We start from the raw sequence: 25,976 nt of genomic DNA on the forward strand, positions 1-25,976 counted from the left end.
TTTTATTTTTCAGGAAAAACGGTTTTAACCTGCTACGAAAATGAAAAATGAAAGTGACATTTCCTGAATCGAAAATACAATAAATCCATATCATCAGAAGGGAGCCGATCTAATTAAATCTGATATATTTCCCATTACCCTAGCTAGAAGTTGCGCCCTTTTGAGCAGAAAAAGGAAGTGAGCTCCGCGTGAACAAGGAGTGTCAGTGTGTGTGTCTGTACGTATAATAAGTTTCCCACACTGTATACACTCACTCTCCTATAAAACTTTAATTCGTTCTACGTGTAAGACCGGTCATGTGTTATAAACGATAGGGTAGTCATTTATAATACAATTAATTGAAAGTACAGTTTTTAAACAACTACAACTACAAACAACAAAAGTTTGGTTTTTTTTATGTACTAACGACATAATACTTTCAGCTGATTAATGATGTTTATTCCTCACTTGATAGTGAATTATTCACTGTCTTTGCATGATGAAAGTCTACCGTATAATCTAATCATGGATACTCTAGGGATTCCCCGCCTTTCAGATATATTAATAGTGAGTTTATACCAGGAAACTACAGTCTACAGTAGACAGGAATGAAGAAACTGGTTTTTAACTAGTGCTAGTGCTATTTTCGTACAAAACGGAAAGCGTTTATAGGAGTTGTTCTATAGCATGTTTAGCTAGGCATAATGCATGGTCGTCGTACGTAACTGATTCCATTCCAAACACTATAACAAACTTACTTTCCAGATTTATAGCCGCTCGTCTTTGGTGGACAGGAACGCGAAAACTTTTTTTATGAGGTATTTAATAGTTGGGGTAGTCATTAATTCATTTTTGAATAAACCGAGTGTAAAAATCACCACCTCCTGGTGCCTTGTCGATGATCCCCATATAAGCTGGTATTAAATTTTCACTTTTTCCAGTGTTTTCCTTTACAAACAATGCTAAAAACAACGTAGTAGATGATGAGGACTTCACTATGTCGGTTTCGGGAAGGTCTGAAGTGGTGATGAAGAAAACACGTTTCGATCAAATTTAAGTTGATTTTTTTTGTTTTAATTTTGAAAAACAACCATTATTAATTCAATTTTTTCAGTTGAAGTAGTATTTTGTCAAAAAATAATGATTAATTATTACAATTGACTTGTTTAACAGTTATATTACTTTCGGATGTATATTAATAGAAATAGTTTTAACGAAACGGTTAATTAACGAAAAATTAGTTATTAAATAGAGTATACGCTTTAATTTGAGGTATTAAACACCAAAAATTCATCGATATTTGTTAATATTTGTTCGATTACCTGTAAAATCGAAATTAACATCTGGGTGATTCCGTTCTAACTGTGATTTTTTGTATTCAAAATTTCAAGATTTTAAAATTTAACTTTTCTAACTTTTTTATGCATATTATTCATCTATTTTACTGTAAAAATAAAACTCTAAGAGGAATTTACTACAACTTCAAAGTATCACGAGCAAGACACAAATGTCGGATTTTGAGTTCCACGGTACTGACTCATTTATCCACGGTACTGACATTGTAACTTAAGATATTAAACAACAAGTGCATCAATTTTCCTCAGTTTGATCATAAACATTAGAATTTATAAGGTAATTAGTTTAAATCATTTGTTACGACAAAAAAAATTAATAATTTATCGGTAAATTCTAGGAATGGACATGACACGGTACTGACATTCAAGTGATGTAGTATAAGTTTTCTTTAAGTGGCAAGTTATATTGTATAAAAATAATGTTCAAATATCTTAAGAATTATTCAATTAACACAAAATTTTTATTAATTGATTATTAATTAATGACTAGTACAAAAAAACAATACAGGACATTGAATATCACAGTTAGAACGGAATCACCCATCTAAACAAATTTAATTATTCATTTTATTAGTTTGTTTATTAGTTTGAAACTCCAATACAACTGAAAGAAAACAAAAATTCGATTTTATCTATCCCGTTTTTGCGTATTTTTCATAATTTATTACATACCGTATATACTTTTGGGTTTTTCTTCGTCTTGTAGACCCGTAGATTTTTTCAGGTATTGTATTTCCTCATCCATTGCTAAAATTGATCTATCTAATTCCATACAAAGGTTTAATTGTTCTTCGAGATCTTTCAGAACTTCGGGTCCGCTGTTTTTATCAGCTCTGTGGTGAAATGTCCTTTTGGATTTGGATTACACAGAGTTTAGATAGGGCCAGAGCGTCCAAAAAGACTATCTTTTGCCAAGAAAGTCGTTCTATATCAAGGAGAAACCGTTTTGAAGAGGCATTTCAAACACATTTCCTCTCTGAAGTGAATTTCAGGCCAGTTTCATTTCCATCGATATCCCATGGCACTATAAAAGTACAAAATGTACTTCAGATTTAGAATATTTGAAGATTACCATGTGGGATTTGGTGGAACCAGTTATCTCAAATGAAATTAAACCTCTCACCACCCTCCAGGAACTTAGAGGTGCAGCTCAAGCCGAGTGGAACAACAACCAAATGGATATCATTAACGCGTTTATTGTTTCCATGCATGGGAAACTTGAATCATTTCTACACAACAGGAGAGGGGGTACAGTCGGAAAAATCTTTTGCTACTTGACTTTTTGTCAATCGTGCGGTTGGCATCTTCAGAAGTTGCCTGTTATTGTCAGTCGATGATTTGGAAGTGTTAGATACACAGGTCAAAAGTTTTTGCATACCCTAACATATACAGGGTGTTCCACGACGAGTTAAAACAGTCTGTATATGGTAAAATACTAATAGTAAAATCATGTTCTACCAGAAGTCTGACATCTTTGAAAATATTTCACTTAAAAACGTGAGAATTTTTATGATTTTACTATGAGTATATACAGATAGTTTTAACTCGTCGTGGAACACCCTGTATAGATAAGAATATAGTAATAATAAAATGAAAAATTGTCATATATTTAAATTATATAACCACATTTTGATTTGATTATTTCGGTGCACAAATTTGGTATTCAATATCAACAAATAAACGTCGTTTATTTGGTTAGGTTAGGTTGGGTTAGGTTGGGTTAGGTTAGGTTAGGTTAGGTTAGGTTAGGTTAGGTTAGGTTAGGTTAGGTTAGGTTAGGTTAGGTAAGGTTAGGTTAGGTTAGGTTAGGTTAGGTTAGGTTAGGTTAGGTTAGGTTAGGTTAGGTTAGGTTAGATTAGGTTAGATTAGGTTAGGTTATTTGTTTTTCAGGATATTCCACAGAGGTAAAACGGAAGTAGGACACAACGTTCTGACTTTCCTGCCCCATTTGTCCCACAACAACTCAATAGGATTTCCAGTACATTCTTCCTCACCCTCGGGATGTCGATCAGCATTGGTCATACCACATTTTCCTCGAATGTTTTTTATAACCTTATTTTTTTCTTTTTATCTTTATCTTTTTAGGCCACTGCAACTTCTTAATTTTATTTTGACATCTCTTCTCAATCTCCTTTTCACTGTTGTGGGTACTCAAAGGCAGATCTTTAGATTCATACATCTGTGCTGCTATCTCTGGGTAAAGTTGTGGTCTTCCGAAGCCACCCTGAACGTTTTCTATTGGTGGTGGATAAATATTTTTCCACCTTTTAGTCCACGGTACCTCGATGTTGGCAATGGTGCGGTTACTTTTGCCTTTTGAAGACTTGGAATTAATACAGTAATTTCAACCGATAGTTCCTTGGTTCTAAAACTTACAAGTCTGAATTTGCGATAACGAAAACAATTTGTATACCATGTTTACAAAAAGATGTCTTGGTCTAAAAAGTATAAATCACTGTAGATTCTTACAGCTAACTGGGACTAAACTATAATCATAAACACCGAAAAAATAGTTCAAAGTTAAAAAATACTGAAAAAATTCACTGTTAATTGCAAGTTTTAACTTATCACACTCACCTACAAAATATAAAAATGCACTCGTATAAAGTGTATGTTGAAGTGTATTATTTTGAAATTTAATGAATGGATTATGAGGCGCACATTTTATCTACATCCTGTATATATTTTGTAGTGGAATTTATTTACCTACAAATACCAGTCGAGAAGAAATTATAGAAAGAACTTTTTCCCGTCACGCACGTTTTTAGAAAATTATCTAACGACGTTTTTTTTTCTTAAATTTCTAAAATATCGTGATCTGAATATAATTGGATCTCTACACAGTGTGTTTTGTGTAAGGAGCACCCCAATTATCTTGGAAACGTCTCGCACGATTTTTATAAATTTCGGTATGTAATAGCCGATATTATGGTGGTATGTATTAACATTGTTTTTCTATTTATATCATGTTTTTTTTTCAAATTTCCGAGTTACGTTATCCGCTGTATTAATTTTTATAAAAAATACAAAGTTAATATTAACTGTTCGGTTATATAGTTTTCCGAAAGTTTTATTTCCGTTGCATGACTTTGCATCAACATTTTTCACGAAACAACAGCTGCTTTTGAAACAGTAAAAACCACACGATTCGTCAAGGATGATGAAAATCATGGCAGGTGATAATCGTGAAGTTATTCTTTGAAGAAAATAAAATAAACCGCAAGGACAGAAATCAACTTAATATAAATAATGTCGCTATACTATTTGATTCATTATATTTGTTTCCCCTTCTACTACAATCATTTTCAGCTGTATCGAATTAAAGGGTATATAGGGGGTTTCTATTGTATTTATGTATAAGAGGGTGGTTTATATTACGATAAATAATTTAAGCAGATGATATTATGATGATACATGCTTTTCAATCAACTACGTAGTATTGTGGTACAATGGTTTGATTATATACATATACAGTGTGGTACTAAAAGTTTTTTCTAATACTTCAAACCAACTATTGGTTGACGATAAGTAATTTCGGGTTTGTAGTATGAAATAAAACACTTTTTTAACAAAGAATAGTTTTTAATAAATTATATATTTTCCATTTCGCTCAATGACCCTTCGGCCATTCTTCTTTCAGTTTCATTATTCCGCGCTCGTAAAATTTCTGGTTCTTATCAGCAAAAAACTGGATCAGATTGAAGGTCATCGTCATTTGTGAAAGTTTGACCATTCAAAGAAGTCGAAATAAAAGGTAATTCGATGGTGCCAGATCGGGGGACGTGGTCTCCTCCATTCTTTTGTATCCATTCCTTTTCAAGGGTGGAATCTAGCTGTATCGCTTCTCCAAAATCTCCTTCATTATTTTCTATCCAATTCCTTCGCAAGTTCGCGTTCCTCACTCTTGGTCTTTTTATTCTGTTCTTAGAGCTTTTTATCATTTCTTGTCCAATCTCATTTTGCTTTCTATCTTCATTAGACATATTATTTCCATGTATCTTATTTATTTGTCTTTGAGATGTGGTCCATATTTCTACCCCAAAAGTGAGTGAAGGAGTGAATACTTTTTCAAAAATATGTGTTTTCTTCCTTTTCGGTATCGTTTTCATTACCAGGAAGGTATTTCTAATAATTCCGAAGAGTCTTCCTGCTACATCTGTACTCGATTCTTCCATCTTGCCTTATTTTTGAGCCTGCTTTTCAAAGCTATCCACTTTTTCTCATTTTTGTTCCATTTGGGTATATTTCATGTACATTTTTATCGTTGCTTATGATCATTCTCTTGTTTCTTCTCATTAATATATTTGTTGATGTTCTCAAAGCTTCCATTATATATATTTCCCATTCATTTTGTTATTACTACTTAGTACCAAATCATCTGCGTAGATTATTCTAGTTACTTTAAACCATTAAACCTAACCTAACCTACCACACTTTTTTTTGGACAACTTTCAAAATTTTGCTGGATCTGATAGACTCCTTAGCAGCTACATTACTACCAATTTCCAAATCTCAAAAAAAAATTTGAAATTCTATCTACGAAAATTTGCGTTGTGTTTCAACGACGAATTAACAGTTTTCGAAATAAAAAGTTAGAATTGATTGCTTGATAGGGTTAATTATTTGATAAAAAAATCAACTAAACAAAGTTTTGATTGTCTGAACAAGCGTGGCGGACAGGACGGCGGCCAGCGCGGCAACGGCAAGTCTCGACGCGTTGTACTGAATATGGAATAAGCACACACAATTAACAGTCACTGAGCTTCTAAAACATTATCTGCTTATCGAAACAAAATAAATTTTCATGCTTACGATTGAGGACCCCCATTTTTCGTAACGTCCAACGTAGACTCCCTTCGAGTTTACCGTGAACCCCTGGACCATTTTGGGACTCACTGCTTTTCACAGGAAGAACTGTGGGCTTATTGCAAGGGTCTTATTGCTTCGATTCAAGCAAAATAAATCGGACCACAACCACAAAATTCCACAAACTTTATCATAATTGTTACTCAGTTTGAATCGTCTCGAGGAACTAGATAGAGAGTCGCGAAAAAAAGGTTTTTACTCGGAATCTAACCACCGCATTACGCATTACACCGGACTGAATGCAGATAACTTTTCTCCATTTTTTTGTTAACTGTATAATTTCAGAACCATTTCAGGCGAAATAAAACAATGAGAATGTTAACTAATTTTTTGAAATCGCTTTTACGGCGAGGATAATCCAATTGTGAGATTGTAGCAAATGACGGAATGCATTTTTTATTATTTTATTCTTATCAATTGGATGCGAAAATTCGTTCACATTCTACGAAATGTTGGTTACACTGAAAGCGTGGGAGCCAATAAATATTAAGCGAATGTTTAGGGTGATCACACCCTTTTATTTTGATGAGATCGTTACATTTCACTACTTCCATTTTTAGTTAACGTGTCCGGTGCAAAGGCTATTAACATCAAAAACGTTTAAAATTATTACTAAACGGTCAAATTTTATTACGTCGAATAACGAGTGTTTAAGAAATCCGTGGCAACTTCGTATAAACAATCAAACTCTTGATGAATAAGAGACAACCAACAATATTTCTGTTGGGGAAGAATTCACTAAGGAAAAAAAGCAATTCCAAAAATATCGTCATTATCATTAAATTCGACATCAGCACTAGGTTCTGAAACAACTTCATCTTCATTATAACTTGAATTCTCAGAAGGTTCATAATCGGTAATGTCGTTGCCATTCTGGTGCAACCAATTATTGGGACAGCCTACACGGGCTGAGACAGACAAAGACTCTTCTGGGAAACTATAACCAGAGTAGATCTTCTGAATGTATCAACCTAAGTAAGAATACTTACAGGAGTTCTATCGGGGCACTGTCACGTCAACAAACACCTGAAGACGCTAGACCTAGACGCTATTGTCGTTGCTACTCTCGTCCAACCAAGTATTGGAACCACCTACAGGGGCTGAGGCAGACAAAGACTCTTCTGGGAAACTATAACCAGAGTAGATCTTCTGAATATATCAACCTAATTAAGAATACTAACAGGAGTTATATCGGAGCACTGTCGCTTGAACAAACTGAAGACGCCAGACCTAGAAGATAAAGCGGCGTGTAGATTTTGTTGCACAGAGGACGGAACCTCTATCCACATTCTCTCGAAGTGTGAAACATTAAGGAACTCCAGAGCAATACACCTGGAAGTTCTTGGAATAGAAGACGAAGATATCTGGCAATTAAAGCCATCCCACATCCACAAGGAGTGCGATTGATGGATCATCTGTAAACACTGGATTCTCCAGTATCGCACCAAAAAAGGGGAACATAATAGATCCTTTGGGTCGCAGTGTAAATATATACATATACGTAGACCATTCTCGTCAAAAATAGTTTTGGGCCAGTGGTCTTTTCTTATCCATATTGAGTTCTTGATAATTTAGTTTAGTTCGATTATAATTTCTGAGATACTCTTGACGAATATGAACGCGTATCTATGATCAGCTTCTGATCTGTTGACTTCCACGAGGAGATTTCTGTTACAGAAGTCAACTGCGAGATAATTCTTTGAAATCTATGGAGTCATTCTGGTCCAGATTCTCAACGTGTTGAGAAAATTATCTCAAACTTAGTTATTGTTTATATTTCCAATAATTGTTTTATTATTTCAAGTAAATCCGTCAGGTTCTATGTATTGTTGACTAGATATTTTTATATACAGTTCCAATGCAATCAAAGCAGGGGGTGTGAGCTATAAGCATACCCCAACAGGACATGAGAATCGGATGTAAAATTACCAGTAAAGTACAGACCAGTGTCGTCACGCTCCGACAAGAAAGACGGTTAAAAATCGTATACCATAACAAACTCATACAGCACTTATTAACCAGTAATTATTAGAAAATGCGATTCAGAGAGAGGGAGAGAGAGAATAATTATGTACATATTCTTACTTTGTTGTACAGGATGATTCTTATAATCATATGATGAATGAAATCACTTGCGTTTCTTAAACGTCAAGCAAAGAAACGTGTAGTTAAAAAGTCAGAAATTTTCATGCCAAAACAATATGATAATTTAATAAACTAAGCTCTCGATGAGAAATAATTTCCGTCTTCTAATCAATTACATTATTTATTTTAGGTTTTATGCCTTATTGGTGATTGTCTGGTAGCAGAAGTCATAGCACCATCGATATTGTTTGAGATTAAGCTAAGGAATAGTTTTAACAATCTGTCTGTTTGAAATTTAAACGGGACTTTCTCCTGGCAATTTTCAAAAAGTTTCCTTAATCTACATATAAGTAGAAATAAATGTCTCGAAGCGTTTCCCGGATTTTGAACGCTTACATTTGAAGTTGACACGCACGCTTCGACCCTCTTAGCTAGGCGAAGGGCTACCTAGGTTCCTGAAGGTCTCAGCGCGTCTGGCGCAGGTATACAGAGCCTTTTATGCTTACTTTGCGGCCACACTAACGAAAAATGCCATTAATTATCGCGATAATGGACGTTAACCGTAGGTGTAGCCACGTCTTGACGCGATAATTTATCAACGGAGTTAACATTGCCGTTTGGCGTTAGATGGCGGTAGATCAAAGAGCTTAACGCGAGAATTAGTGCCATGAAGCGGCCACACCACGCGTAAACTTCTGGAATTAACATATCGACCTAAAATTTGGAGAATAACACATCGTTTCTGCGATAGATACATGTTTTCATTTATTATTTATCTTTTTATACAAAAAAAAACGCGAAAATTCGATTTTTTTGTAAATTGTTGTCGTTTTCTGAGATTTGTACTAAACGAAAAACCCAATCGTCAATCCATGACCAAAGCGTCACTGATTGATAATATGCTTTGAATTTTTTATTTCAAATCAAGAAAGAGGGGGCAGTAATGTCAGCCGATTCTCTCCCGCCATTTGAGGATTTGTTTTCGAGGAGCCGCAAGCTTTAAAAGCTCATTTAGATTTCTTTTAAAAACTTTTATGCTTATACTTAAATATATCCAAAAAATAACGCCCTCTAGCACTTAAAAATCGTCTAAGCAGAACCGGACTTATAGGATCTTTTTTCATAACAAGGTTCCCACTCTCTCCCAGCTGTTATTTGAAGAGATAGACTAAAACTTGAAAGATAAAAAATGGGCAGAATTTGTTGTATAATATGATTATTGTATATAAAGTGCCACTTAATGGGGTAAATTTTGAAACATTTCGCTTTTTCGATTTCATATTTTCTAATACGCCCTATAATAGTGGACCTAAAATTTTTAAAATAATTTCCACGTATTTCTCGTGACCACTTTTGTTTACAATTTTTTTTTCTGAAGCTGTAATATAATCCGTTCCTGAGATATCATTGCCGATCGATCTTATTCGGTCTACAACTTAATTCGTGCGGTTTGATAAGAGATGGCGTAACATGTATAATATTACATCGTTCCAATATTCCGAACCTGCGTTGGAAACCTACTGTTATTGAACGTCTTTTCAGTATGTGTCATTCATTCGAAAAGTTAACAACAATAATTTTTTTCACTCTAATATGTCCCACTTCTTCATTACTTTAATATGAAGAAAAACGCTGCCGAAAGTCATCGTATTTTGGCGGAAGTTTATGGTGAACATGCTAAAAGTGGTTTGCACGATTTATAAAAGTGGTGATGTTGACTTGGAAGACGATGGGCAGCCGAAAAAGTTTGAATATGAAGAACTGGAAGCATTAATCGATGAAGACTGTTGCCAAACACAAGAAGAGCTCGGAGAATCTTTGGGTGTCACTTAGGCAGCCATTTCAAAAGCAGCTGGATATATTCAAAAGCAAGGAAATTGGATTCTACATGAACGCAAACCGAGAAACGTCGAAAGGCGGTTTTGCATGTCCGAAATGCTGCTGGAACGCCACAGAAGCAAGTAATTTTTGCATCGGATTGTTACTGATGATGAAAGGACGCAAAAAATCATATGTGAAATCCGACCAACCAGCCAATTCAACGGTAAAGCCGAATATCCAAGGCGCGAAGGTAATGGTGGGATCAGAAGGGTGTGCTGTATTATGAGCTACTAAATTCGGGTGAAACCATCAAAGGAGAACACAGTTAACCCTTTGGAAGAAAGCAGTAGCCAAAAAACGCCCGGATTATCCGACCAGACACGAGGCAATAATTTTCCATCATGAACGCTCGGCCCCACGTTGCTATTCCGGTTAAGAACTATTTGGAAAACAGTGAAAGGGAAGTTATACCTCACCCGCCTCGTAGCCCAGACCTTGCCCCTTCTGACTACCATTTATTCCGGTCGATGCAGAACGCCCTCACTGGAAAACGGCTTACATCAGAGCAAGATATCAAAAATTGGCTTGATTTATTCTTGGCTGCCAAGCTGGCGCAGTTCTTTTGGGATGTGATCCACAAATTGCCAGAAAGATGAGAAAAGGTCATAGCTTCAGATGGGCAAAACTTTGAAAAATACTATTGTACATGTTTTTCTTAAATAAACGTTCAAATTTTGAAAAAAAAACCGCATCACAATAGAAAAAATGATGCATCAAAATTTGAAATGATGGTTAAGTATATTCCTTTAGAAGAGCGCCTCGATGAATTACCATGTATAAGTAATAATATAAAACATTTTTTTTTTTCTAACCGAAAATTTGAAATCTCGAAAAACGTTCAGGTTCCGTAAGCAGGAAATCATTAAATTCAATCTTTTTCATTCAATAATGACCATCTTATAACATCTCGTTTCGTTCGGATTATTAATTACCAATATTTTTAATACCAATCGTTCGAATACAACAAATATACAAACTATAAAATCAATTTTAATGAACTTTGTACAATTATTAACAACTTTATATAATTTATGCAAAGTTGTCATTTTTAATAAAGTGAAAATGGTTCTAATAAATGATTTAGAGTCCCGCTGTCATCATGTCTTCTTGTTTTTTCCTTAATCGAAAAAGTTTATAAGCTGCGAAAATAAGCAGAAATACCAGAGACGTCAATAACACAGTACCAACAATAATTTCCACTTGTATACGTTTTCCTTTCTTGTCAGCAGACAGTTCTGAAAAGATATGAATGTTTTTTCAATAATTTCACACGATAAATTATGTATTTATCAAATATCAGTAAAGAACTGTTACCAATTTGATAAAAAAAGCTTATGGGACAAAAGGAAAAGATGCTAATGTTGATTTTTATACACATTTTAACTTATAGATGCGTTCATAGTTGCCACATCACTTTCTAAACTTATTCTCCACATCTACCAACAACAAATATCGTTGCAGGTTATAATTTCCAGGAAATTTTCAGTCTCTTATATAAATCGATCTTTGATTCATTTTGAATTGCAAATTTATTGGCTTCGAAGGTGAGGAAGTGCTTATTCGGAGGGTCCCGACGATCCCAACCGATGTGCTGACTATTAACAAATCACATGTTCAATATATGGTGCTTCAGTGCAACCTATGCACTTAAATACCTGGCCAAAAATGAATCATTGAAAATCTGCCACAGACAGAAAGATACAAGGAACATTTTTCAGCAAAAAATGTTCCAATTGAGTTTAACGTTTTGGTTAAGGATCTGAGCTTCCTCTTCTAATAGGATCCAGAAATTGGCGACTGGCATGACTATTCCAACATTTTCGGCTGCTGTTCTGAATAATTCTGTGGCGGTTAATTGAAAACCATTCTGGGTTTAAAGAAAGAAAAAGCTAAATTGCCTGACTATATACCAGAAGAAAAGGAGGTGTTGGTTCTTGGAATCAGCATGTATATAAACAAACTGGAACATAAAACAAAACACACTACGAAATTGAGATAATTAATTAATGTTTTAGGGATGCGTATGTTTGCATGTTGATTAAATAGATAAATGATGGCACAAGAGTAGGCGGGTGAGTCACTGAAAAGGCAACCATTTTTATAAATGGGGGAGATAACAACAAAAACATTTTTGAATAATCGTAATATTCAGTATGATTTAATCTACACTTTTTTTGATAGCATTTGGGCTAAATTCGATGAGGGTTAACGTGTTGTATTTTTCGTAATTATCTTCTAATTACGTGCCTTTTGGTCTTGATCCGAATTAAGGCTTTATTAGCTCGAGGTTTTTCTATGAATCCTAAACTAAAATGATATATCACATCAACGTAGTCACTTACATCTTTAAAACTTTAATATTATTCATCAAACATTACTTTTTTAAACTTAAATAACTGGAACTTTTAGTAGTTATTTTGCTTTCGGAGGGTTTGGCTTCGAATTCACTTTCACGGGAATTTTATCCATACTGAGTGGCCGTAAAAACTTATTAATTCAACTGTTTTCACCAAAAATATATCTGACTCAAATAGTTTAATTCAAACGGAATATGTAATTGGACTTTCAAAGAAATAATGACCTTGGAATAATTTTTGATTACAGTACATTCATACTCTAGAGGTTGCTAGTCACCCAATGCGCCTTATTGTTATTGCTTTCAACTAAGTTATTTGTTTTATACGATAAATGAATGGAATATAATATATAACCTTCAAACTCGTTTAATTTTGTGCTTTTGGTGGTTTTATATGGAAAATATGCCGATATCATCAAGGTCTACGTTTTTTTAATGCATTTCCCTGTATATTAGGCATATTAAGATTCCTCCTTCAATCCTCGTTCTTTCAATATGCAGTTTTATCAAAATATACAGGGTATTTATTGTTTGCAAAAGTCAAACCGATCGTTTTAGCGAAATTTCCACCTTCCAGGTAAGTTATTGTGACTAAGAGTTGTATGAGGAATTGAAGCTCAATCTAGTGAAATCTCCTTTATCGAATATTAAGTAGAACCTTTATACAATCTACAGTACCAATCACGCGACTGTCAAAAAAATTTACTTCAATTTCTTGTTTTCATATGCATTTTGTATATAAATATCTAATTTTTACATTTCGAACTTACCTTCTGTTTGGTTATTACCTTTTGAAGACGTGAAAAAACCACCATTTGAAAAAACTATCTTAACACCATCTTTCGGGTCCAAATATAATGAACCTGCTTCTCCGATTGTGTGCGGCTGAGATACGTTCGATGTCAAAACGGTTACATTCCCTTCTAAAAATAAAGATTGACACATTATCTATTTTATCCATGAATTAACAAAGGAGTGATTCTGTTTAGTATCTTTGATCTATCTAAATTATGAAGAAACAAGAAATTTGGTGGATGTAAATAACCTCATATCCATATTGACAACCTACCATCAGCATCGTTCCTCACGAAGTAGACTTACCAACATTTGATTGTTCAAAAAGACCACGTGATTATTGTCAAAACTCCAGTTAAGTAACGAAAAGTTAAAGAAAGAAATTAGAAAATTGCTGATCGATATTAATTTTATTGAAAAGCTTATCACGCAATAACTTGAATCATAGAACTGATTAATCTGAAAGATTCGATTCGTTTCCTTCCAACAAAGTACTTCTTTGAAAAAATTTAATAAAAAATGTTGAAACTCACCTTTCACAAGATACAATTGAACTGAATTGATGACGTACTGATTTGACTTCTTCATCAGATTTAACGTAAGTCTATTGGTTATGTCATCTGTAGATGGCCAAGTAAAGTTCAACATCATATTGGCAGCGTTTTCACTAGCATTAACTTTTAGAGCAATGTAATTTGTGTTATTCTAAAAACAATAATAAAATGACTTTAGAGGGATTGAAAAAACTGATGTTCAATGGTAATTTCAAACTAAATGAATTGAATTAAAAATAATAAATATGATATTCAATGAATACAATCCTACAATAGATACAAATCTTTCAAGTACCACTGATATCTTTGGCAAACGAACCACAAGGATTCAGGTCAAATATATCGTGTTCATAAGATATCTCGGCGTTGCAGGTTTTGAATCAAGAAAAATCCATTACACTCTCAAAAAAGCCCCACAGAGAAAATTGTTCCTATATCGGGGCCATTCCATGAAACCTCCTGCAATAAAATAACCCTATTCTTCGTTAAAATAAACCAACGAATATCTCTCTCTGGAAGGAAAGAAAGAAAAAAGACTATAAAAAATCATCTTGTGTGTATGCGAGTGTTTGTGAGTGTTTATATTAAAGTACCATGTACACCACGATCAACAGGATTTTTGGAGTTCCCTTTTCTTGCTGAATACTGGATACTGCTGGAGATACCAGTGATTATAGCTGATCTATTGATCTTACTCCTCTTAACCATATCTTATGCATTGCCAAATAATGTCTGTTTGGTTATTAGACATGACGATTATCTGGTGTATTACCCAGGCATTCAGAGTGCTTGGATCTATGCCAGTAAACTCCTATTCCAGTTCTGCCTGCTGTTTCAGAACCATCCGTTTACCATTTGATTGCATTTCTCTTAAGCTGTTTTGTTCACATTTGCTTCTACAGCTTAGTATTGAGGTGAATTTTTTCTCAAAGCTTTTTAGTATTTCATCGTGATACATGTCCCAGGTTTAGTCATTTTTTAAGGACGGCTTTTCCTCGTTAATGCCGTCTCTGACCAATAAATCATACTATCCACCAAATTTGATATTTTTAAGTTGAATAATTGATATTTTGGGCCCTACTTTGAGGCCATATATTTTTCTAAAGCTGGAACTTGGTATACGCCTCTGCTCTGTGTCAGTTCTTATGCCAAGCAAAACAATAACTGTTGGAACTAGTACTCAACATCATGATTGATTGAATAAAGATACAGAATGGACTTCCATTGAATTATCATTTTCTGGAAAAGTAACCACACTGCCAAATCACGATATCTTCAAAAACCAAATTAATGACATCAAAAGTATCATTTAGATGTAAACTGGGAGCTGAGGAAAAAGCTATTCGACGATATGAAACTTGACTCAGCTGAAACAGTGACTAGGGACAAATGAAAAGAGGGTATTCCTTAAAGTAAGAAGGTAGGAAGAAGAAATAAGAAGAAGAACGTTCAAGGTAGAAGACTTAACTGGACGAATAGTTAGAATTGCACGCGGCACATCACCATTAAACCGTAGAAAATCAAAACGCTCTATAAAACAACGGAGTTACTATTTAGTAGTTCAACAGGCTAGATGAAAGAACAAGAAGTCAATATACTAACTTGTACTAAGCTCTAGCTGTTCGAGCAAACTCAATTTTCATACATATGATCGTATGTCGAACTTAATTGACTCATTTTTACTTTTAAATCCTTTTAAAACTTATTAACACTCTTAAAAGTTCAAGATACACATTTAACGACAACCAATGAGTATTCTAGGCGAAGTCTTCTGGAATTAATTATACAGCAATCGAATTTATATTCTGTATTCTTACCTTAGCTTGTATCAATAAGCCGATATTAGTAGCATCTCTAACGGTATCGTTAACAAGCGAATTTTTTTCTTTCCGGATATCTGTTTCATTTTTAATATTAGCTAACACCATTATATTGCTGGTATCATTAACTTTTTCCGGTATATCTTCAGTATTTGATGTACTACTCCAGTCGACGGTAAATCCAATATCTTCATATTTGTATGTCGTGTCATCTTCATCTGATTCAGTAGTTTCTTCAACCGTTTCATTAATTAAATCTATTGATGTTTCATTAGTTTCTTTTATATTATGAATAATATCTGTTGTAGTTTCCTCCTCCGATAAATTCACATCGGTTTGATTATTTACGTTTCCATAGTTACTTGTATCAACATAACTTTCTGTAACACTTTCTGTCGTATCAAAATTAGTTGCCATTGTTTGTATTCCTCCAACGTTTTCATTCAAATTTAATATAGGAACGACAGTTATGGTAACTTCTTCTTCGGCTGTTCTATTATCAATATAATCTTGCATTGAGTGCAATTCGCTATCGCTTATTCCAGTTACACTAACATCTTTTGAAGAATCATTTCCATAATCTATTTCTGAGTCGGTATCGTTAGTTGGTCCAAATAAATCGATTAATTTATCCTTTGGTTCAGTAATGTTGCCTGCAAACGAAGAAATTGACAAAATGTTTGAGGTTTAAAGCTTTGGAATACTGAACAATACGGGTTCAATTCATTTTTACATTCATAAAGGGAAAAATTTAGAAGTAAGAACATTAGGGTGTGGAGCAAAGCAGTTATAGATATGGGAATGAAAATAAACAAGAACAAAACAAATGTAGTGGTGATTGAGAAAGAAGAGACCAAGATAAATATAAGAATCGATACAGAAACATGTTAAACACTACCAATACCTAGGAATAATAATAGACGAAAACGGGACAAAAGATGCAGATATAAATAATAGAAATGCGAAAACTAATAAACATGAACACTAAATTCATAAATAAAAAAACTAAGAATATTCAAAACAATATACAGAACAATTCTGGAACAATTTGAATGTGAATCTTGGGTATTGACAGAACGACAGAAAAGTAAATTTCAGGCGGCATAAATGAAATATGAAATGAAGAGTAAAATGAATAACAAAAAAGATAAACATAGAATACCAGAGAAGACCTAAATATACCACCTAAATTAGACTGATCTAATTAATGACATTTTGGAGGTTTTTATTGGTTGAAAAATAATCAAGTTTTGACAGAAATCAAATGTTGACATATGTCATCAGTGCTGGCAATTGAGAAAATTAAAAATAACTACAACAATCTTGCTGGATCCAGGGGAAAGAGAATTATAATGTTGGGGACTCTTACAACGGATGAAAAAAGAACGACTTGTTGAAAGAATAATGAATAGCGAAAATTAAAAGAAAAAAAGAGGCACAGACCAAGAAAATGAGCTGAATTTAATGCAATCCATAATCAAACCAATGAATATTCAAAATCATTCATAACGATCCATAACCTAATCTAACCTATAAAAATTTATTGTCATTCATAATCTATAATCTAACCAATGAAAATTAGCGACGATTTCTGCAGCAACCAGAATCAATAAGCTTATTATTTCTACAAAGCGTCAAATTGAATATTGATTTTTTAATTCGATTTTTAAAAGAAATAGCAAAAGTCCTTGATGATAAATACATAGGTATTCGAAAGCTTGGTAATATATTAGAAATAGTACACTTTGGTGTTTAATTGTGCCACAATCTCATTACGAAAACGCTTATGTGAAACCCAAATGATCAATTATAAGAAATACAAATGGAATAAAATACAAAGACGAGACACAGGAAAGAGTATGTAGAAGGAGAAAATAAAAACCAGGTGTTAACGAAGATTACTTTCTCTTCTTTTTTCTTCATATATATGACTATTCAAACTAATCTATCAGACAAATTTTGACAAACAATATTAGAAAGTGATAATTCATCGTTTCATAAACGGATTCACCGATTTTTGTCAATTTTCCCATCAACATAAAGGTAATAATTCCAACTTAACCTAATTCAATTTAATAGAAATGTGCAATTTTAATCGAAAATTATAAAACTAATCTAAAAACAATCTATTTACCTTCGAACGCTCCATCTACGGCATCGAATTTCTCACTTTCCCTTCGTTTTCTCCTACTCACAGTAGAATTTTCATCTGAATTGATTACTTCTAAAGTTTTCGGTGCTTCTAACATTTCCAAATTGATGACATGTTCATCAGTGTTAGATTTCATAAGACTAGGTTCCTGAGTTGATCTCAATAAACCTTGTTCTAAACTCGAATCGTTTCGTTTATCAACTTCTGTATTTTCTGTATGAAGTCTTAGACCACCAGTTGTAGTTTCAACGTTATTTAATGTTACAATTTCTTCGCTAGGTGCTTCTGTTCCAGTAACATTATTTTGAAAAGGATTTATTTCTTCGTGTGTAAATTTTGAATCGTTTATATGTTTTTCTTCTATTTGTAAAGGTTTATTTACAATATCGTCTCCACTAGATTTAATCAAAAAAGTATCATTCGAATCTACTTTAATTTGTTCAGCTTGATTGTGTCGTGAGTGATCAAATAATTTCCTATACTGTTTATATTTCTCTTGAAGAGGAATATTTGGAGTTGATGTTATAGTACTTTCAATAGTTTCCTCATCAGTTGTGTTAACAGAATTTGTCGTAGTCTCAATATGTTTAAAATTCGTTGTAAGATTCGTCCTTCTCCCAAATTTAGCACGCAATCTAAGTCTTTTAGTACCACTCACAGTTTTGTTTGGATTTGAACTGATAACTTTAGTAGTAAACTCAGCAGTTGCTACAGTGGTAGATACCAAGTCTTCTTTATTAGTAGTACTACTAACTTCAATATCATTATTTTCTTGTTTATTAGTTGAAATATGTTTATTTCTACCACGTCTATGTTTTTTATGTGCGTATATATTATTTAATTTTTTTGGAGGTAAAGAGTTATTTGGATGTATTGTTGGAGGACTAGTTGTTTCAGAGACTTCAGTAGTACTTTTTGTGGTAGTAAAACGGTGACGAAATCGATATCTACTATATTTTTCTGTGGTTACTGAAATTTCTGTAGTAGTTGTTTCATCATTTTTATCGCTAATCGTTGTATAATTTGAATTTAATTCGTTATTAAGCTTTCGTCGATTATTTCTAGGTTTTATTCTAAATTTACTCGTCAAGGATACGTGAGGTTCTGTATTTGTTATATCACTAATAGTAGCATTGTCATCTTTGGGTAAATCATTTTTCTTATGATATCTTGATCTAAATCTTTTATATTTATTAGTTTCGGTACTTGTAGTGATATTTTGTATATTACTATCATCATTTTTACTTGTTATATCAAGATCTTTTGAATAACGATTATATGTATGAGGAAAAGATTTGGTTTCTGTACCATTTGATTGATTTGAGTTATTTATATCAGTTTCTATATTAGAATTAATATTTTCATGCTGCTCTTTATATTTATTACGCTTTTTATGACCAGAACTAACTATAGATTTCCTTTTTTGACTGTATCTTTGTTGGAAATTTTGATATCTTCTAGTTGTTACTTCAGGGATATCAATGTCAATACTTTCAGTATTTTTCGCATCGGAGTTAATAAAATTTTTATTATCCTCTTCAGTTGTCACTATAATTACAAAAAGAAAAAAATAGAGATATGGCAATTATGTTTTTACGATAATTTTTGACAAAAAAGGCAATACAATCATTATACTTCCGAGATTGACCCATACTACTTTTTCGTTGGGTAAAATGATGTCAAACCTCAAAGGGACTCACTCATCAAGTCCTCAAAGAAGCTATAATTGTAGTTTTAATCGGATTTACTTTAAACGTTTACCAGGAAAGGTTTTTTTGCTTGACCAGAACTCAATTACCACACCTCGTTTGTGAACATTCAAATGGAATGATAATGATAAAATCTTGTTGTGAAATCAATATCACAAAGCACAAAAGTTCAGTTTGACCATTAGATGGATACTCATAGCTAACTAAAACTACTTCAAGTTTTTGAAAGGGTAATTTGCAGGTATAATTGGTGTAATAGTAGTAAGAAGAAACGTTTTCATCGCTAAAAAAAACTGAAAACTACGAAGTTTTATTTCGAAAAAAATGAATTGGTACACCTAATGTTGAGGGATGAAAAAAGAAAGAATATCCCAGCTTTATGATAAACTGGTAGCAAAAACCACCGTTCCACTATAACGTAGCTTAAATTCTCAAATTCCTCTGACTTTGTTGTTCGAAATTATCAAATCAAAGCTAGAATACCATTGGTTTTGATTTCCTTTCAACCATTCCAGTTTTAATCAGTATTTCCTCGTTTATTTCTTTGTCTATTCCGCCTATCCAACTTGTACTATCTACTATCCACCTTCTTTTCATCCCTGGTTTCCACTCGCTCTGATAGTGCTTCCATCCATGGTCTCTCTGGTGTTTTCAATTGAAATCTTTCCCATCTTCACGCCATAAATCCTCTAAATCTTTCTTGCTCACTTCATAATCATTTACTTTCATAGTTTAACTTTCACTAGTTGCACTAATAAACCTTAATAACCATTGTTGAATATACAGATGATCCAGATCCAGTTATTGCGAAAAATTATCACAATCCAAATGAAACTTACCTTTGGTATCTGTTATAAGAATATTAAGGTTATTAGGATCATCATGACTATAATCGGAAGACATTTAATGTTGTTAATTTTGAATAATTACCTAGATTGGTTGCTGGAGCTCTCACCAACGCAACCTAGCATCACCAGAACTCAAGATAAAGCCATTTCAAACACAAATATTCTTAATAAACACCAGGAGAAACTGGCCAAATACGCGGATCTCAGAAGCCTCAAACAGATTGCTTTCTGGCGGAAACCTCTTTCCAGAGACCGAACGCTTCATAATGTTGTCAGTATCAAGTTACTAACATTAATAAAAACAAGAGGAATGGCCAACAAGCTTGGTTTTCTCAATATTGAAAGAACCAGTTGCAAGTCCAATATCACTGATAGACAGGTGACAAATAACAGACATGACATCGTGGTGGTTGATAGAAGAGTCGATGGAGCTATTCCAAACACTCATAACATTCCTAACAAACACCGTGAGCAACTGTTCAAATTCGTGGATCTCGTAATTGATATTAAATAGATGAGGCACATCAAAAATGATGAAAATCGTTTTAATTATTATTTTCATCAACATTCAATGTTGTTAATTGTGAATAATCACCTAGATTGGTTGCTGGAATAATCACCCCTCAACTTAGAGTTGCCAGAATCTGAATTCGAGAAAAACTTTAATTGGTAGACATCATTACGAATTCAACCAGCCTCATATTGACAAAGAAGCCTCAAACAGATTGCTTTCTGGCGGAAACCTCTTTCCAGAGACTGAAGGCTTCAAGATGTTGTCAGTAGCTATTCCAAACACTCATAACATTCCTAACAAACACCGTGAGCAACTTGTGAAATTCGTGGATCTCTCAATTGAGATTAAATAGATGAGAACATCGAAAAGATTAGTACTGATATTAGAAAACATATTGAAAAAGGTTTAAAAATCGCAGAGCTTTTTATATTAAAATAAACAGATTATATATGATTCTTACCTGCATAACAAAAACAAAATATCACAAACGATACTAGGAATACTCTCAATTCCATTTTACAAGCATCTGATTTACAATCTAGATCACAAAGTTTCTACAACGTAACCTGACAAACTGAAAGAAATATTTTCAATCTCATTAGAGAGATAATAAAATTTTTCGAAAATATTCTTACGCTAATGGGTATTTTAGAGGTTAATTATATTGCACTTTAAGAATATTAACTTAATGGGAATCTCATTTGGTTACAGCTTAATGAGATACAAGGCGCGACGAAAAGATATTAATATTTTTAAATTACCAAATATGACTAACAAATCAGAAGTGATATATCTTGAAACCATTCGTTTTAATTTGATATGTAAATATAATAAAAAAAGGGGATTGATTCTCGTTTAAACCGAAATTGAATTCATGGGAGATCATAGTATGTTCTATTGAAAAAATATTACTTCAGTGGCAAATAGTCTGTATCACTATTTACCTGTCATATCAGTGACTTAACTGTAGCCAAAGTTTACTACTTTAAAATTGAGTTATTTAAAATTAAGTTTAAAAAAACTAAAAAACAATAATGATTGAATATTACGAGTAGTATTCTTTTGAAAAAGGGAACTCAATTAAAGTGATGGGATATACTAACAATGATAAATCACAGAGGAGAATTACAAACAAGCTCACGAAATAACCCACATACAAGTTAATGAAAGCGAGTTTAAGAATCCAGTGTTGCCGGGTCTACCTCCTCAAGTTTCGCTACATCTTTTCTAAACATACAAGTTTACAATCTTGCTGCAGGTGTCTGACTTGAAGACTTTTGAATGCCATTTCAGTTTAGAATTGGCGCAGAAATTGGTGAACATTTAATTGAATTCTTTTAGGTTATATTTGATTTTGTGCAACGCAAATTGCTTAAATTTGCAATAATGAACTAAAATATTAAATTTTTTAGCTTGGCTACAATTCAGAAAATTTCTATATTCATACTATAACCTTTGTCTACATCAGCGCCAATCTGAAAGGATTTGAACTGTTATTTATCATACATAGTTGGACACTTTTTTTACTTTATTGACATAAATAAAAAGTTTGTTGATGTTTGTTGCTATTAAATTGTTTTTATGAATTGAAATAGATCAAATTTTAAGATAAGTTAAGTCGTTATGAATGACATTGAATGTTACGTTAGATTATAACACTAAAGTTAAATATTTCTATAGTTAGTTAATTACTGACGACGTTGAATTGCTACAAAATTGTCAAGGATTGAAACGAATTCTTTTCCGATTAGTTTATGACCTGTTATTGTGGGATTGTGGCAATAAAACACAAAAGTTTACTGTTTTCAATATATATTCCGAACTAACTCTCATCATCAACAAATAAACGGTTTTTCATTATATACCTCGTAATAAAAATAAATTCAATTGAAAAACATTCTCTCCAGATGCATTATTTTAATCAAAAGTCTGAATTGCGCAGCTGTTTCTTGTCCAGTTAACCATTAAAATACAAAATTGAATTTTTCTTTGCTTATAATATATGAAATAAACCCGTTCTGCGGGGGTGGCACAACCTCCTTTATATTATTTACCTTTAATTGATATAAAAACAGTTATTACAATTATTTGATAGAAATGGGGTGCAGGACCCCGATCGCGTGCCTTCGATATTTGATTGTAATGTATAGTAGCTAAAACCGCTAATTATTTTTTTATACGGGAAGATAGGGTGTAGGCAGTAGATGCACGTGTGCGTATTGTCAATACCTAATTTCCTTCTGGGGTAAAAATAATTGTAGTAGAAAAAAAATCAGTTGCGTTTTCCTTTTGTCACAAAACCAAAGCGCATTGCGACGATGTCCTAAAACAAGGATTACCAAAGTGATATCGATTCCTTTTTGTCGAAATCGGTTTGCCAATGAGCCTACATACACGAAAATTGACTTGGAGACTCAGATCTTAGAGTCAGCCGAGTGTTGAAGAGTAAATTCAACTTAGGGTTCAAGTGGTTCACATATTTCCAGTACGTCTTAGAACCAGCTCCCATCTGACCTCCGATGATGTTACTCGATGCTTCCGAGCTCGTTACGATTGCGCCAACTCGGGTCGGGGATATTTCAGGTAAACGAAAACGTAGTTCGAGCACTTAATACAATTCGTGACGTATTCATTAGGAGTATTACCTGGAATTTAGTACCTAATCCACTTTGTAAAATTGGAAAATCGAAAAATTTTCATTTCGTAATTAAAATCCCTAGCTGCCTAATCTTCCGTCACGAGTTGTATAATCTTCATGACAACATCCTTATCATGAGACACAATGTTTTTGTCAATGCGGCATTCTGAAATTATTGTGAAAATATTTTCTTATCTAGTGAGATAAGGGTGTGGGTACTCTCCTTCTAAATATTTTGTTTTCCAACCGGAATTTACTCAAAATCTGAGTGTTCTGCTATCCTCCACTGAAGTTCTGTGATTTTCTTCATCTTCTTCATCTCCTTCTTCCAAACACAGCGCAATCTTGGCTACATCGCATTTACCAAATGTTTTAAACATTGAGCGCAAGACAATATTGTTTGAATCAAGACTGGCGACTGTAGCGGAAGCTTGTGCTCATTCCTTTAAGGTGGGGTCACACTCCGATCCATTTCCGGTCCGATTTTGCTCCAAAGAACGGATCAGTCCGGGATTGGTGCGAAATCAAAACGGGTGACCACAAACACGTTTCGGAGTTCCACCTTCTGCACGATACATCCGCCATTCTCGCCAGTTTGGATTTGATATTTAAATCGCGAAAGGTTTCGTAAGCAATATTCTACACTTTTAACTCATCTGTCGAATGACGGCACAAAATTTTACCATTTTAGAAAGTCGATGGCGGCGTTTAGCCTGTTAGGACTCAAACTTCAAGAAACTTTGTCTGAATAAGATACATATTTTAGACAAACGATCAATTCTAGACGCAGTTTTTTGAGGTAAAATACTAATTTACTTTCCTTACTTCCATTTATTTTTTAATTCCAACAATTCGAGGTACACTGAACAAAAGTGTTAACAAAAATTGAACCGGTATATTGTATTTCAAACAGTAAAGCTTATTACAAATTAAAAAATGATGGTTCGGCGGCGTCTTCTCCAGTAATGGACACTAACACCGATACGCTTTTGTAGTTTTAAGATTCGCTCAAATTGATTCGCACCACACGTACCCCAGAAGGGAAATATGCGACTCAATAAGGGCATAATAAACTGTTAACGAAGTGAATAAATTCATTTCTTTGGAAACTGATCTCAGAGCAAAGCAGGAGGAACTAAATTTTTTAGATAAGGGGGCAATATGTAACTCCACTTTCAGGGAATTGTCCACAACAAGCACTAAGAATTTTACAGATTCAACGATGTCAATGATGGGATAGAAAAACGTATAAAAGGGTCTTAGAAGTGAATAGTTGAACAAGTTGTACAAGCTGATAAACTTAGTTATTCGTCATATAGTTCCCAAAGACCCAAAGGGCACCGGGCAGTGTTTCAGCAGCTGTGTTAAAACGATGAGGTGGCTATCCTCATAAGTCGTTTTGTGAGTTCCTTCCAATTTTATTAACGAGGAGTCTTAATTTCCTTTTTTTTTTAGGTAAATCTCTCCGCCTCATTATTGGATAATTCTTTTGGGGAGAGTACGATTTCCGTGGCGCAGCGGATTTGGCTTAATTAAGCCAAAATAAATCGAAAATGAGGAATTAAATTTTTTGATATCTCGCTTCGTTTTCGAGATATCGATACGTTATAATCAAAGGTTAGTTCAAAATTCGCTTCATTGAACAAATGGTGTTCAATACTTCGTTTCAAATGAATATTTCATCACTTCTAATTCAATATGAATCTTGTAATTCAATGAACAGAAAATTTTTTATTTAATTTTTATATTATTTATCCTAATTTTTATAACAGAATTGTCGGTTGTTTTTCATTGTTTATAAAATAAAAAAAATATTTAATGATATTTGAAGATTTCATTAGTAATTTAATGTAAAATTATGCTCTTTCGAGCAAAAAGTACGTTCTTTAAATGCTTTAAAAAGTTATTTATTTTCGTTTGTTTTATAATTGAAAAGCCCAGCTACTGTAGTATTTCACAATTATCATGAAAAAGTTCTCCAGCAATTATTTTGCATCATTTCTCTTAAGCGAATAAGAAAAATAACTGTAAAAAATAGTTCCAAATCTACCCGCTCCGAATTTATCTGCCCCCAATCTCCCCTTTCCAAACTCACCCATTTCTCACGGCCTGTGGCTGTGGAGAAGCCCCCCATAAGAAAAAAAAATAATAAAATAAAACTAAAATAATCTTCACGCGAAGAAAATTTTTCTTTAGACAATTTTGGCTGTAAAAAATTCACGATTTTTTAACTTTTTATACTCAAATTGCACCACAAGAAGGTTAGATTAGGTTAGGTTATGTTAGGTTAAGTTAGGTTAGGTTAGGTTAAGTTAGGTTAGGTTAGGTTGATATATACAAACATTAAATAAAAATAAATTTTTCCAACTTCAAGTATCGATATCTCGAAAACGAAGCCGCATACAATTTTACTAATAATTCAAC

The 25,976-nt window shown here is 33.4% G+C and overlaps 1 protein-coding gene across 1 annotated transcript; it reads right to left on the minus strand.

Annotated features, from left to right (window-relative positions):
- Positions 1–11,246: 11,246 nt before the first annotated feature.
- Positions 11,247–20,455, minus strand: LOC130893044 (uncharacterized). The gene is made up of 6 exons (XM_057798810.1): positions 20,392–20,455; positions 17,826–19,391; positions 15,689–16,344; positions 13,851–14,022; positions 13,293–13,445; positions 11,247–11,401 (listed from the first exon to the last, which is right to left on the minus strand). The coding sequence occupies exons 1-6, from the start codon at positions 20,453–20,455 to the stop codon at positions 11,247–11,249; spliced, it is 2,766 nt and encodes a 921-aa protein (XP_057654793.1).
- Between the last annotated feature and the right edge of the window lie 5,521 nt (positions 20,456–25,976).

The sequence above is a fragment of the Diorhabda carinulata genome, chromosome 4 (assembly GCF_026250575.1).
Source record: "Diorhabda carinulata isolate Delta chromosome 4, icDioCari1.1, whole genome shotgun sequence".
Taxonomy (NCBI): domain Eukaryota; kingdom Metazoa; phylum Arthropoda; class Insecta; order Coleoptera; family Chrysomelidae; genus Diorhabda; species Diorhabda carinulata.